This window comes from Oncorhynchus nerka, linkage group LG12, assembly GCF_034236695.1.
Source record: "Oncorhynchus nerka isolate Pitt River linkage group LG12, Oner_Uvic_2.0, whole genome shotgun sequence".
NCBI lineage: Eukaryota > Metazoa > Chordata > Actinopteri > Salmoniformes > Salmonidae > Oncorhynchus > Oncorhynchus nerka.
The window spans coordinates 45,230,514-45,245,649 of record NC_088407.1 but is presented as its reverse complement, the minus strand read 5'-3'; the positions used below and the strand labels follow the sequence as shown (position 1 = coordinate 45,245,649).

Genomic DNA, 15,136 nt, shown 5'->3' with positions numbered 1-15,136 from the left:
ACATATACAACTTTAATTGTTCAATAAATTGTGAATAACTCACCCCAGGTTAATGAGAAGGGCATACTTGAAAGGATGCACATAACTCTGCATTGTTGGGTTGTATTGGAGAGTCTGTCTTAAATCCCTTTCTGAGCCTGCATTTAGTTTTCATGCTAGTGAGGGCCGAGATTCCACTCTCACATAGGTACGTGGTTGCAAAGGGCATCAGTGTCTTAACAGCACGATTTGCCAATGCAGGATACTCTGAGTGCAGACCAATCCAGAAATCTGGCAGTGGCTCCTGATTAAATTAAATATTCACAAAACCACTTGTTGCAATTTCGATGAGGCTCTCTTGTTCAGATATCGGTAAGTGGACTGGAGGCAGGGCATGAAAGGGATAACGAGTCCAGTTGTTTGTGTCATCCGTTCAGGGAAAGTACCTGCGTAATTGCTCACCCAACTCACTCAGGTGCTTCGCTATATCACATTTGACATTGTCAGTAAGCTTGAGTTCATTTACACAAAAAAAAAATCATACAAATGATGGAAAGACCTGTGTGTTGTCCTTGTTAATGCAGACAAAGAGCTCCATCTTCTTAATCATAACCTCAATTTTGTCCCACACATTGAATATAGTTGCGGACAGTCCCTGTAATCCTAAATTCAGATCATTCAGGCGAGAAAAAACATCACCCAGATAGGCAGGTCGTGTGAGAAACTCATCATCATGCAAGCAAGTCAGACAAGTGAAAATGATGGTCAGTAAAAAAGAAAAGAAAAACTAAGCTCGTCTCTCAATTTCCCTTTGATAACCAGCGCTGCTGTTGTAAAACCGTTACATGGTCGCTGCCCATATCATTGCATAGTGTAGAAAATACATGAGAGTTCATGGGCCTTGCTTTACCAAAGTTAACCATTTTCACTGTAGTGCCCAAAATGTCTTTCAAGCTGTCAGGCATTCCCTTGGCAGCAAGAGCCTCTTGGTGGATGCTGCAGTGTACTCAAGTGGCATCGGGAGCAACTGCTTGCACGCACGTTAACTATGGAACGCCATTTGGGTCATAAAGCACGTAGTCAAACGCAATCTTTTTAATGCTACGTGTGTAAAGTAAACAGGTGCAGGCGCAAAATTAACTTCACACGATAAGTTAACGCCGACACGCGTCAAATAAGCTGATGCAAATGTGCTGGCATGCGGTCCAACATGTGCTAAATAAACAGCTGCAAGCGGTCCTGCACACGTCAAATTAAACGCCTACAGCTACTAAATATACACCTACACGCGCCAACTTAACGTGTTTAAAATGCGAATTTAACTGCCAATTTCCCTAGCTCCTCCTTTCAATAATCAGTGTTCAGTCAATTTGAAGCAACAACACCACAAATGAAGATGGAGAGAAGGAACTTCCTTATCCGCTGCAAACAGACCCTAAATGACTGCGCTTGGCTTCTGCACTCAGATAATCCTGGACTTGATGCCCTTCAGTCCACGTTAACAAGGTTAATTATTTTTAAATACTTTCATTACTTAATCGTGAAGTTGATCAGCTAGCTAACACAGAGGACAGATCTGTTTATTCCTATGCAGCTATGTTGGAGGATTAGACACTGAGACAGCAGTGCAAGTAATTTAGGCTTATGTATTGATAATATTGTAAGTCTGATTATGCAAAGGGAGGATTTTATATTTAACTAGTATACGTAGTCGATAAACTCAGCAACAAAAAAAACATCCCTTTTTCAGGACCTTGTCTTTCAAAGTTAACTCGTAAAAATCCAAATAACTTCACAGATCTTCATTGTAAAGGGTTTAAACACTGTTTCCCATGCTTGTTCAATGAACCATAAACAATTAATGAACATGCACCTGTGGAACGGTCGTTAAGACACTAACACCTTACAGACAGCAGGCAATTAAGGTCACAGTTATGAGCACTTAGGACACTAAAGAGGCCTTTCTACTGACTCTGAAAAACACCAAAAGAAAGATGCCCAGGGTCCCTGCTCATCTGCGTGAATGTGCCTTAGGCATGCTGCAAGGAGGCATGAGGACTGCAGATGTGGCCAGGGCAATAAATTGCAATGTCCGTACTGTGAGACGCCTAAGACAGCACTACAGGGAGACAGGACAGACAGCTGATTGTCCTCACAGTGGCAGACCACGTGTAACAACACCTGCACAGGATCGGTACAGCCGAACATCACACCTGCAGGACAGGTACAGGATGGCAACAATAACTGCCCGAGTTACACCAGGAACGCACAATCCCTCCAATGCTCAGACTGTTACACTGAGGCCTGTACTCTGGAGTCGTATCGATTTGGAGGTGGAGGGTCCGCCATGGTCTGAGGCGGTGTGTCACAGCATCATCGGACTGAGCTTGTCATTGCAGGCAATCTCAAGGCTGTGCGTTACAGGGAAGACATCCTCCTCCCTCATGTGGTACCCTTCCTGCAGGCTCATCCTGACATGACCCTCCAGCATGACAATACCACCAGCCATACTGCTCGTGGCAGAGCAGTGATATTCCTGCAAGACAGGAATATCACTGCTCTGCCACGGCCATCGAAGAGCCTGGATCTCAATGAGCACGTCTGGGACCTGTTGGATAGGAAGGTGAGGGCTAGGGACAGGGCCGCTCCCCCCAGAAATGTCTGGGAATTTGCAGGCGCCTTGGTGGAAGAGTGGGGTAACATCTCACAGCAAGAACTGGCAAATCTGGTGCAGTCCATGAGGAGATGCACTTGGTGGCCACACCATATACTGACTGTTAGTTTTGATTTTGAACCCCCCTTTGTTCAGGGACACATTATTCCATTTGTGTTAGTCACATGTCTGTGCAACTTGTTCAGTTTATGTCTGTTGTTGAATCTTGTTATGTTCATACTATTTACACGTTAAGTTTGCTGAAATAAACGCAGTTGACAGTGAGAGGACGTTGCTCTTTTGCTGAGTTCTCATCATATTTGTCCCTCTTTGATGGTCCAACGTCCCCGTCTGTTGTTCGGTGCTTTCCCGTGAAAGGGGGCAGTATCTCTTCAGCTGCATCAGATTCACAACTGTCAGTGTCCATGCTAGCTGTGCTAACAACACATTTAGAATTACTGATGCTAGCATTGGATGTGCTCGTGGAAGCAGAACAACTTGTGTCGTCGACAGATGCAGGTATTATTATATTCTGCCGGTAGTAGCAGTAGAGCTGGTATGTGTCTATGGACGCGGGCCTATTTTTGTTTTGAACCAGTTATTCATTTTCGAGCAAACGGAATGAGCAGTGGCTACGTTTGGCTACATATGTACCGTTAGTGGAATTCCCGCGAGAGAGTAACAGTTAATGTGATTGGATGTTAATTATTTGACTAGGCTACCTGTATTTGACATAGTGTTGTTATTTCGCTCTGCACTACATGGTTTCATTTGATTTTTGGCAGTGAAACGAGGCTACTCAGGCGAGAAAAAAACCTCACCCAAATGTATAGCCAGCCCCGTTCGAAAATTTAAGTGGACTGTTTGAAAATGTTTAGAATAATTCTAATAAAAAATATTTCTAAATGTGAATCATATTTTTATTTGGCGTACCCCCGACGGCATTGCGTGTATCCCAGTTTGGGAATACCTGATCTATAACAATGCAGTAAATCATATATTTGGCACATCATTGTGCATGATCAATTATATTGGAAGTAAAAAATTACTGTAGCCTACAATAGTAAAATAAAACTCAATTGATAGCCTGACTTTTGAATCACTGATTCATTTGTAATGTGAATAAAAAACCCTGGGAAAGTGGACAGTTTCACTTTTCCACACCTGAACATAAAACAAATATTTCTGTCCTGTCCGCACCTGAACAAGTCCCTCTTCCTCCTGATGTGTGCACTCGCTTGGACGATCATCAACACAATCCACCCCTTTACAGATTAAGTGCAGATAATGTACAGGTAAAAAAAAGCTCTCAAATGATAATGCCTATACAGTGGAATTTGAGAATCCCTTTATTATAGAAAAGTTTTAGAATTGCGTTAGAGGAACTCAAGAGTACAGGTAATTACATGTATGCGATAGTTCCTTATTCCATGATGTATGCAGTATTCCTATGAGTTTGTACTGGGGACAAATGTGGCTACAACCTCCAGGGGTCAACCCTCACCACCCACCTATAGTACACCCCCAATAGCTACGATATCAGTTCAGTTAGTGGGAAACATCTTGCCTGAGTACCATGTCATCTTTCTACCTGGGAAAGGTCCTGAGATAAGGTAGGTTGGGAGTGAGAAAGGGACAAAAATATAAAGATTGTGTCATTGGGTATAAAGAAAGGGTCATTTTTGTTACATTTGGGGCTAGTGGGAGAAAATAGCTGACTATGGAGAGTGTCTTGTCAATTTTGAGGGGTTGGGCCACCATTGCAAGGTTAGGGTCAAAAGGAAAGGAACACACTACAAGGTGTTGACTCTGGGTATATCTCAATAGTCTAAAGAGACGTCATCTCCTCGTCTCTGCTGATTCGAAAGCGCATGATAGGTGAAAACAAATCTTTGTTCACAAGTATTTTCTTTCACCTATCCGCTTCTTTCTCATATCCCAGATCGAGGAGAGAAAGCCACTTAAGACTATTTAGTAGCTGCGGCCAAACAGGGTGTAATACTGGGCGGCCTCCTTGCCGCTGACGCACATCTGACCCGGCTGCAGGGGCTTGAGGGGCTTGAAGGGGATACACAGGCTCTTTGCACCCATGGAGGGGGCACCGGGCTCCAGATCCTGGTCCCTGCAGAGGGGAAGAGAGAGAGAGGGGCACCGGTAACACTTCACTTAGAGCAGATAACGCATCTGGATGTGAAGGTGTTAGGGAGGTGTTCCTAATGTTTGGTATAGTCAGTGAATGTTAGCATGCATCTCAGTCATTGAGTGGTACTTGAGTGAGTCTTACTTGGCAGTGGTCTTCTTGATCCAGTCTTCACACTCGATGCCTCCACAGAAGGGGATCTGGACAATCTGTGGTTATCAACATAAAACAAATAAATGTAAGTCAGTTCGTTTATATTACTTAAGCCAGCCAGACATGGAAACGATTCATCTGATGATTGGGAATCTAACAGAAACAAACTTCAACGTAACACACCCTGCCCTGGTCCAGATCTTTCTGGAACCGCTCCATAGAGTCTGCTACCACCATGTGTTTGTTCAGGTCGTCCGATGCCCTGCAACACAGAGGAAGAGGCATATTAGTCACACTGTGTGTGTGCGCGTGCATGTTAGCACCTGTGCAGTAGCTCAGAGAGCGCGAGAATGAGAGGGATTGTGGGTGTTACAAGATATTGCCCTTGATTTCCTCCAGTTGATGTGTGTGTGGATCAGCATACACATACCTCTTGAAGAGGTTGGTCTGGATGTCCTCCAGTAGCTGTATGAGTCTCTTCTCGGTGTCTGCCTCGGGCAGGATGATCTTCTCCCCCGTGTCTCTCCTCACGGCCACACACTGACCCTGCTTCAGGTCCTTAGGACCCACCTCAAGGCGAATGGGCACGCCCTGAGAGAGAGGGGTGGAGAGAGAGGATGGAGAGCAAGAAGGAAAGCGAAGGAGAGAGAGAGAGCGTATAGAGATGCAGACATTTCCTTTCAGTTGGACTGATGAGAAGTTTATCCCTGAAATCAACCAGTAGTACAAATTTATCCCCAACATCCATGGAAAAGTTACATGATGCCCATGAACTACAGGTTCACTGTGGCAGCCATTTTGGCCAGTGCGGACCATTTTAGAGGAAGCACTGAATGAGACAAGGCTGCAAACTTTCTAATGCCCCTAGAAAGGGTTCTGGGGATTATTGCAATAATAATAATAATAATAATAATAATAATAATATACACCATTTAAAATCTACTTTTATCCAAAGAGACATACAGTACAGTGAGTGCAAAATGTTTAGTGTATGACTCCAGTGACAACCGAACCCACGACCCTGACGTTGTGGAGCCAGTTCTTACAAACTGAGCCACACAAGACCGTGAGTGGTGGTTTTTACCTTGAGTTCCCAGTGGTTGAACTTCCAGCCGGGAGAGTAATTGTCTCGGAGGTCGGCCTTTACCCGGGTCTCTCCCCTCTGCAGCCGGGCCAGGTACTTGGAGCACTGGGCCAGCAGAGACTCCTTCTCAGCCTCAGGCAGGGAGGCTGTGATGCCACACGGGATGATGATCACCTGGAAAAGAAGAGCAGGAGAAATTGCAGGGTTATAGAATTTGACTAGGGCCAATAAAAGGTGAAATTCTTTACCTTTTGCCAGGCAGTCCTGATTAACTGACTTGCCTGGTAAAATAAAGGTGGAATCAAAATGTAGATCAAAACATACCTGGAGACAGGCAACTCTGGGGGGCAGCACCAGGCCCATGTTGTCCCCATGTACCATGGTAAGCACGCCGATAGTGCGGGTGGTGATGCCCCACGAGTTCTGGTAGGCTAGCTGCTTCTCGCCCGGCTTTCTGGGGTCCTCGAACTCGATGTTAAACATCCGGGAAAAGTTTTGGCCCAGGTGGTGGGATGTGGCACCCTGAGAAGAAGAGAACCATTCAAATGGTTTTTTATATATATTTTATGAATCATATTTTTACATTTAGATGAATTGATGATAGAAAGGTGGTGGCACCCTCAGAGGAAGAGAACCATTTAGCTTGTTTTTTATATATACACTGCTCAAAAAAATAAAGGGAACACTTAAACAACACAATATAACTCCAAGTCAATCACACTTCTGTGAAATCAAACTGTCCACTTAGGAAGCAACACTGATTGACAATAAATTTCACATGCTGTTGTGCAAATGGAATAGACAACAGGTGGAAATTATAGGCAATTAGCAAGACACCCCCAATAAAGGAGTGGTTCTGCAGGTGGTGACCACAGACCACTTCTCAGTTCCTATGCTTCCTGGCTGATGTTTTGGTCACTTTTGAATGCTGGCGGTGCTTTCACTCTAGTGGTAGCATGAGACGGAGTCTACAAACCACACAAGTGACTCAGGTAGTGCGGCTCATCCAGGATGGCACATCAATGCGAGCTGTGGCAAGAAGGTTTGCTGTGTCTGTCAGCGGAGTGTCCAGATCATGGAGGCGCTACCAGGAGACAGGCCAGTACATCAGGAGATGTAGAGGAGGCCGTTGGAGGGCAACAACCCAGCAGCAGGACCGTTACCTCCGCCTTTGTGCAAGGAGGAGGAGGAGCACTGCCAGAGCCCTGCAAAATGACCAACAGGCCACACGTGCATGTGTCTGCTCATACGGTCAGAAACAGACTCCATGAGGGTGGTATGAGGGCCCGACGTCCACAGGTGGGGGTTGTGCTTACAGCCCAACACCGTGCAGGACGTTTGGCATTTGCCAGAGAACACCAAGATTGGCAAATTCGCCACTGGCACCCTGTGCTCTTCACAGATGAAAACAGGTTCACACTGAGCACATGTGACAGACGTGACAGAGTCTGGAGACGCTGTGGAGAATGTTCTGCTGCCTGCAACATCCTCCAGCATGACCGGTTTGGCGGTGGGTCAGTCATGGTGTGGGGTGGTATTTCTTTGGGGGGCCGCACAGCCCTCCATGTGCTCGCCAGAGGTAGCCTGACTGCCATTAGGTACCGAGATGAGATCCTCAGACCCCTTGTGAGACCATATGCTGGTGCGGTTGGCCCTGGGTTCCTCCTAATGCAAGACAATGCTAGACCTCATGTGGCTGGAGTGTGTCAGAAGTTCCTGCAAGAGGAAGGCATTGATGCTATGGACTGGCCCGCCCGTTCCTCAGACCTGAATCCAATTGAGCACATCTGGGACATTATGTCTCGCTCCATCCACCAATGCCATGTTGCACCACAGATTGTCCAGGAGTTGGCGGATGCTTTAGTCCAGGTCTGGGAGGAGATCCCTCAGGAAGGTCATACAGGCACGTGGAGGCCACACACACTACTGAGCCTAATTTTGACTTGTTTTAACCTCTTCAGTCGACCCTCTACTTTTTTGAACATTTTGTTAAAAATCGCGCAACATTTCAGCGCCCTGCTACTCATGCCAGGAATATAGTACGTTCATATGGTTAGAATGTGTGTATAGGAAACCCTCGGACATTTTTAAAACTGGTTAAATCACGACTGTGGCTATTACATAACGTGCGTTACATCGGAAAGCGCAGGAAAACCTGATCACAGAAAATAAATATCCTTGCGCCACTACCGCAATTGTTAACAGTGAGCCGAATTAGATAAGACCGAGCATTCAACTCCCACAGCATCCCCATGTAGTCGAGTATCTTGTGAATTTAATCATCTTTGATTCTTGGTTGAACCGAAAGAGGGGCACCGCTTACCTCCGGTCTCCGCCCAGATCATTCCGGAAGAGCTCTCCTGAAATTTTTTCCAAGACGACAGCTAATGATATCTACATCGCCTACGGATGATTTTTATCGCTTATTAACGTTTACTAATACCTAAAGTAGCATTACAAACGTATTTCGAAGTGTTTTGTGAAAGTTTATCGTCTACTTTTTGAATTTTAAAAAATGACGTTACGTTGTGAAATCGCTGTTTTTTTCGTTTATCACACAGTCTACATATAACGATATCTTGGCTTTATATGGCCCGATTTAATCGAAATAAAGACCCAATAGTGTTTATGGGACATCTAGGAGTGCCAACAAAGAAGATGGTGAAAGGTAATGACTGTTTTCTATTTTATTGTGCGGTTTGTGTAACGCCGAAATGCTAATTATTTTGTTTACGTCCCCTGCTGTGCTTTTCTGTTGTAGTGTATTGGTGCATGCTATCAGATAATAGCTTCTCATGCTGTCGCCGAAAAGCATTTTAAAAATCTGACTTGTTGCCTGGATTCACAACGAGTGTAGCTTTAATTTGATACCCTGCATGTGTATTTTAATGAACTTTTGAGTTTTAACTAATACTATTAGCATTTAGCGTAGCGCATTTGCATTTCCAGAGCTCTAGTTGGGACGCAAGCGTAAGGTAGAGGTAAGAGGTTAAGGACATTACATCAAAGTTGGATCAGCCTGTTGTGTGGTTTTCCACTTTAATTTTGAGTGCGATTCCAAATCCAGACCGCCATGGGTTGATGGATTTGATTTCCATTGATAATTTTTGTGTAATTTTGTTGTCAGCACATTCAACTATGTAAAGAAAAAAGTATTTTACAAGAATATTTAATTCATTCAGATCTAGGATGTTATTTTAGTGTTCCCTATATTTTTTTGAGCAATGTATTTTATGAATCATATTTTTACATTCAGATGAATTGATGATAGAAAGGTGGTGGCACCCTGAGAGGAAAAGGAAACATTTACTTAAGCATCAATAAAAGTGTGCCTAAGAGGTTGTTTTGCTGATAGAGAGTATTTCACTGTGCTTTATAAAACTGCATTACAAGCTAGTGTCTTTGGTTTGGTTTTTCGGCTAAGAGGCCAAATTTCCCCTAGTCTTCCATTAGGCCAGAATTAACCACGGGCAAGAACTGTTGAAGGCTCTAGCCATATAAGGAGAACTTCCTATAGATTGCTTACAAAGGGCTAGGAAAAGAGACAGGAAAAATCTGAAATCAGTGAATAGGCCCCATTGTCCGTAGTACAAATTTATCCCCAACATCCATGGAAAATGGGATGTGAGGCCCATTAACTACAGGTTCACTGTGGCAGACATTTTGGCCAGTGCGGTCCATTATAAAGGAAGCACTGAATTTGATAAGGCTGCAGACTTTCAAATACTTGGTGGGCTTTAATTCAATTAATGTCTGAATGAACGTGATGGATATAAGCACTTATGGATGAAGGCTCCAGCAATTGTATAGGACCTTCATACATTTTGCTTACACCTACACCCATTAAACAACTACCGTCTCAATCCAGAATTTTGTGGTACAAAATCCAAATGTGGCTGCAGCCTATAAGTGTACCTGGATGGCTCTGCCACTGGCAGAGATGAAGGCCTCCACAGTGGTAGTGTAGTCTCCTCCTGCAAACTTCTCCTTCTCGGTCTTTCTGCCCTTTACCACAGGGATGGCCATCAGCTCCTCATAGACCCGTGCGTACAAGTCAAGGATCTGTAACACCTGGACACATGCACAGACGGGGAGAAGATGAGTCAGTATTTATTAAAAGACTAAGGGGGGGGTCAAAAGGTATGTTGAGGGAGAAAAATGGTTTTATACATCTCTAAATGTAGAGATGAAAGATTAATTTGCCATTTGGGTCACTTCAAATTGATTAAAATGACAGTTTTACAAATGATAAGTGCAGTAGCTTTGTTCACAGATTGCAGGTTTCTCCAAGTCATTATGACACATAGGCCTATTGATAATTTCTCTGTTGCACGTTCTCTTTTCTTCGGATCCACGACTACAGCAACACTCAACAATACATATATCTAGCTATATCCCTAGAATTACAAACAAGACTCGTTTTAAATTAGAGTGATAAAGAATAAAAGTGTTATTTAGCTGACAAATGCATGTTGGAACGGTTAATAATATTGGCTCCTGGCTGTCAATCCATCTGTGCGTTGTCTGTGTGCAACAGCTGATGATGCGCAGGATTTGATGTTGCTAGCTTGAACTTCTAAATGAAAATTGAACTTGTGAGGGATTTTCATTCAGCAAGGGATTGAGAATATTTTCTTGCTAGTTGAACGGATAATAATAACGAAAGCCAGCTTTGTCTACTACTGGTAGGTGAAGCTAGCTAGTTTTGCTGGCTAGCAAACAGATTACGTTAGTTCCACACACGCATTGCTTGCAAATAGGTGGGTGATTAGCCTACAGCCAAATAAACATTCATGCACTTACTTGCAAACTTTGCAGAGTTGCTAGCGGGCTAAGTGCTTTCCTATTGGATGTTAAATTTACCATTGCAACCTTTTGATGGCGAATTAATCCTATAGTTGCTGATGGTCAACATTTCCAGGTAAGCGTTCGCACAGCATGAGCTCATGCAGATTAAGCCACTACCGTTGTCTATGTAAATGATATTTACATTTTACTGCTTATGCATATTTACAATACAGTAGAGTAGCGTACACGCTTGTAGGCTACAAGCAAACGAGAACACCAGCTGCCTGATACTGACGGATCAAAGGGTGGCTGGCCCAGCTTGCTGCTGGAAAACTCTCAGATAGAGCACATTATGACATCTTACCTGGGTTTGTTTTGTCGCTCCAACAGTGATATTTCATAAATACAAATGAAGTAAATGAGACTTACCAAGTCTGCCTTCAAGCATTGTTTGAATGCACTCCCCAGACATGACAAGTCCAAACTCAACATTCAAGACAGAAAAGTAAGATCTAGTCTCAAGTACAGTTGAAAATAAATTGACCTGGTTACCTCTTCCGCGGCCTCCTCTTTGGTGGCAAACGCCGTGTGTCCTTCCTGCCACAGGAACTCTCTGGTCCTTAGGAAGGGCTGGGGGTGCTTGAACTCCCACCTCTGAGGAAGAAAATTAAAAATTCAATAAATTAGAAAACGAGAGAAGGAGTAAAACTCTGGATCCATTCTGTTACGGTATCCTAAAGGGTTCTGCCAAAAGACAGTGGAAACACTGGCCATGGTTAGGCGTCTTCAATTTTAAGTACGTTTGGGGTCGTCCAATTAAGATGTTTTTTTCTGGAATTGACCCCAACGATGATGGTGAATATGACCATTATCATTAGTGGAGTGGACACTGACCACAACGTTGCACCACTGGTTGAGTTTGATAGGTAGGTCTCTGTGGGACTGAACCCATTTGGCGTAGGCAGGGTACATCACTGTAAAAAGAAGAGAGGTGGTACAGAAACTGTATGACAGTACTAAAATCTGGATACCGCCCAACCCTATGGGTCAGTGTCAATTAGTACATTTAGAACTGTATGGAAGAGAGACTGGGAAGTGGTGAGCATCATGAATAAAAAATATAGTCATGATATACACCCATACAATAAAGCTTTTGAGACAGAGAAAAGCATCTGGAAATTCAATGCATCAAGTTTAACCTTACGGACTGACAGAAGGTGGGAAGGTGTGTCTCTCTTACCAGTTTCACTAGTGGGTCGGACAGCGATGGGCTCGGCAAGCTCAGTGTTCCCTGACCGTGTTACCCAGGCAACCTGAGGCCAGAAGACACAAACACAGTTAACTACAAATGTGTCAAATCATTTTAAAAGAAGATCTTCTTGAGCATTCCAAAAATACAAAATGGGGGTCTTACACACACACACACAAAAATCACTGGAGAAGCGAGGACTAGGATTTCCAATAGGGCTCGATACACACTGAAAACACATCTCACCACAAGATGTCAGGAACACCCATCACCCCCCCAACACACACACCTCTGGGGCAAAATCAGCTATGTGGGACTTCTCTTTCTCCAGGGCAGCCTGCGAGACGAACATGGGGAAGTAGCAGTTCTCCACACCCAGCTTCTTGATCTCGCGGTCAAAGAACTCCTTGATAGACTCCCAGATAGAGTAGGACCAGGGTCGCAGCACATAGCAGCCACTCACATCATAGTACTCAATCATCTCTGCCTTGGTGATCACCTGGAGGGGAGGAGGGAAGGTGGAGGGCGGAGTTAAGGGTAAATGGGGAGCATGTGAGGAAATGAAGGGAAACATTACTGACTGGTAAACAAACAAAAAACATCACTTTCATATACAGTGCCTTCAGAAAGTATTTACACGCTTTGATTTTCCCTCCCAAATGTTCTTGTGTTACAGACTGAATTTAATATGAGTTTAATTTAGATTGTTTTGCCACTGGCCTACACACAATACCCCATGATGTCAAAGTGGAATAAAGTTTATAAATTAAAAAATGAAATAATAAAAATGTATAAAAAATGAAAAGCTGAAATGGCAATAAGTATTCAACCCCTTTGTTATGGCAAGCCTAAATAAGTTCAGGAGTAAAAATGTGCTTAGGACCTCAGAGTGGGGCGAAGGTTCAGCTTCTAACAGGACAAAGGACCCTAAGCACACAGCAGACAAAGCAGGAGAGGCTTCGGGACAAGTCTATGAATGTGATCGAGCCAGAGCCCGGACTTGAACCCGATCAAACATCTCTGGAGAGACCTGAAAATAGCTGCGCAGCAACGCTCCCCATCCAACCTGACAGAGCTTGAGAGGATCTGCAGAGAAGAATGGGAGAAACTCCCCAAATAGAGGTGTGCCAAGGTTGTAGCGTCATACCCAAAAAGTACTGAGTAAAGGGGGTCTGGGATACTGTAAATGTGACTTTTCAGTTTTTTTTCTTTTTCATAAAATGTACAAACATTTCTAAAAAACTTTTTTTGCTTTGTCATTATGGGGTATTGTGTGTAGATTAATGAGGGAGGAAAAGTCTTTATCCATTTTAGAATAAGGCTGTAACTTAAAATGTGGATCAAGGGGTCTGAATACATTCCGAATGCACTGTATTTGTAGATGGGTACATTTTTAAAATAATAATACAAATAGACATTGAATATACCTGTGAGCATGAAGTTATGACAACGACTAGGTTTCAGTTTAACAACGTTTACTAAACCGTATTTTCACAATACATGGTTGCCATTGCACTCAGGCCAGGTCCAGAGACACCCGCGCAGGCGCACTAATAACTGAGTAATAGCACCGTAATAACAGAAATAGGGAAACTTAAATCAGGAATTTAACATTACACTTTGGATCAGAAATAAATAAATATCAATACACCCAGTCACTACAAAGACACAGGTGTCCTTCCTAACTTTGTTGCTGGAGAGTAAGGAAACCGCTCAGGGATTTCACGATGAGGACAATGGTGACTTTAAAACAATAACAGAGTTGAATCTCTGTGATAGGAGAAAACTGAGGATGGATCAACATTGTAGTTACTCCACAATACTAAACTAAATGACCAAGTGAAAAGAAGGAAGCCTGTACAGACAACAAATATTCCAAAACATGCATCCTTGTTGCAAAACAAGGCACTAAAGTAATACTGCAAAAAATAACTTTTTGTCCTCAAGGTTATGTTTGGTCACCTTCCTGATCAAGGCCCTTCTCCCCTGATTGTCCTCAATGTTATGTTTGGGGAAAACCCAATACAAAACCTTACTGAGTACTACTCTCCATATTTACAAGCATAGTGGTGGATGCGTCATGTTATGGGTATACTTGTAATCGTTAACTGGGGAATTATTCAGGATAAAATAGATACGCTCAGAACACCTGATTCAGACCGCTTTCGACCAGCCGCTGGGAGAAGAATTCACCTTTCAGCAGGACAATAACCTAAAACACAAATCTACACGGGTGTCGAAGAAGACAGTGGATGTTCCTGAGTGGCCGAGTTACAGTTCTGACTTAAATCTGCTTGAAAATCTATGGCAAGACTGGAAAATGGTTGTCTAGCAATGATCAACAACCAATGGTGACAGAGCGCAAATTATTTTTTAAAGAAAACTGGGCAAATGATGCACAATCCAGGTGTGGAAAGACTGTCAAGATACAGCTGTAATCGCTGCCAATGGTGATTCTAACATGAATTTTTCTTACACTTTGACAGAGATTTTGTATAGATCATTGACAGAAAATGACAAATAAATCCATTTTAATCCCACTTTGTAACCACTAAATGTGGAAAAATTTAAGGGATGTGAATACTATCTGAAGGCACTGTATGTACAGTACATGCATACACACTCACCTGAGAGTACCAATCAGCTAGGTTCTCCTCCTTCTTAGCCTCCAGCCCCAGTCTGAATTAGGAAAAGACACATACATCCTTAGGGTGATATTTTGCATGAGCAAATGGCAGTGAGAAATTAGCAAAATAACCAATAAATGTGAAATCGATGGGAAGGCATATTATCCAATGCATTGTTCATTTTACTTAACCCAGGTTAAATAATCAGCTCCTTAGAACCTACAATGTTACCCAAGTACATTATCAAATTAAATCACAGTGCAGATTATAGTGAGTTTTAAGTCTTATCTCTGATCTGTGCTTTTTTGCATTTGGCTTACTTTGTGTGATGAGTAGCGGACTGTGCCTATTGGGCCTTGGCCTTCAGAAGCATGGCTCCTAAGTTAATCATCATGCCAAATAGCCTATGTAATTCATTACATTTACACAGCCAAAGCCCTCTCTGGCACAACTCCATATCGCC

At 43.3% G+C, this 15,136-nt stretch overlaps 1 protein-coding gene and 2 non-coding genes across 3 annotated transcripts in view; all 3 read right to left on the bottom strand.

Moving 5' to 3' along the window:
* Positions 1-3,963: 3,963 nt before the first annotated feature.
* Positions 3,964-15,136, bottom strand: part of eprs1 (glutamyl-prolyl-tRNA synthetase 1) — a 93,558-nt gene continuing 82,385 nt past the window's right edge. The window contains exons 23-34 of the mRNA XM_029674942.2: positions 14,674-14,725; positions 12,336-12,545; positions 12,038-12,110; positions 11,692-11,771; positions 11,350-11,451; positions 9,925-10,080; positions 6,334-6,531; positions 6,010-6,183; positions 5,356-5,516; positions 5,109-5,187; positions 4,917-4,981; positions 3,964-4,754 (exon numbers count right to left, since the gene is read on the bottom strand). Of these exons, the coding sequence (XP_029530802.2) occupies positions 4,604-4,754; positions 4,917-4,981; positions 5,109-5,187; positions 5,356-5,516; positions 6,010-6,183; positions 6,334-6,531; positions 9,925-10,080; positions 11,350-11,451; positions 11,692-11,771; positions 12,038-12,110; positions 12,336-12,545; positions 14,674-14,725 (1,501 nt within the window). The 3' untranslated portion in view covers positions 3,964-4,603. The remainder of the gene's footprint in view (positions 4,755-4,916; positions 4,982-5,108; positions 5,188-5,355; positions 5,517-6,009; positions 6,184-6,333; positions 6,532-9,924; positions 10,081-11,349; positions 11,452-11,691; positions 11,772-12,037; positions 12,111-12,335; positions 12,546-14,673; positions 14,726-15,136) is intronic.
* On the bottom strand, positions 5,638-5,774 carry LOC115139109 (small nucleolar RNA SNORA5). The gene has a single exon (XR_003865070.1). It is a non-coding gene; the product is annotated as a small nucleolar RNA SNORA5 (small nucleolar RNA).
* Positions 9,586-9,723, bottom strand: LOC115139108 (small nucleolar RNA SNORA5). Its single transcript, XR_003865069.2, has one exon. It is a non-coding gene; the product is annotated as a small nucleolar RNA SNORA5 (small nucleolar RNA).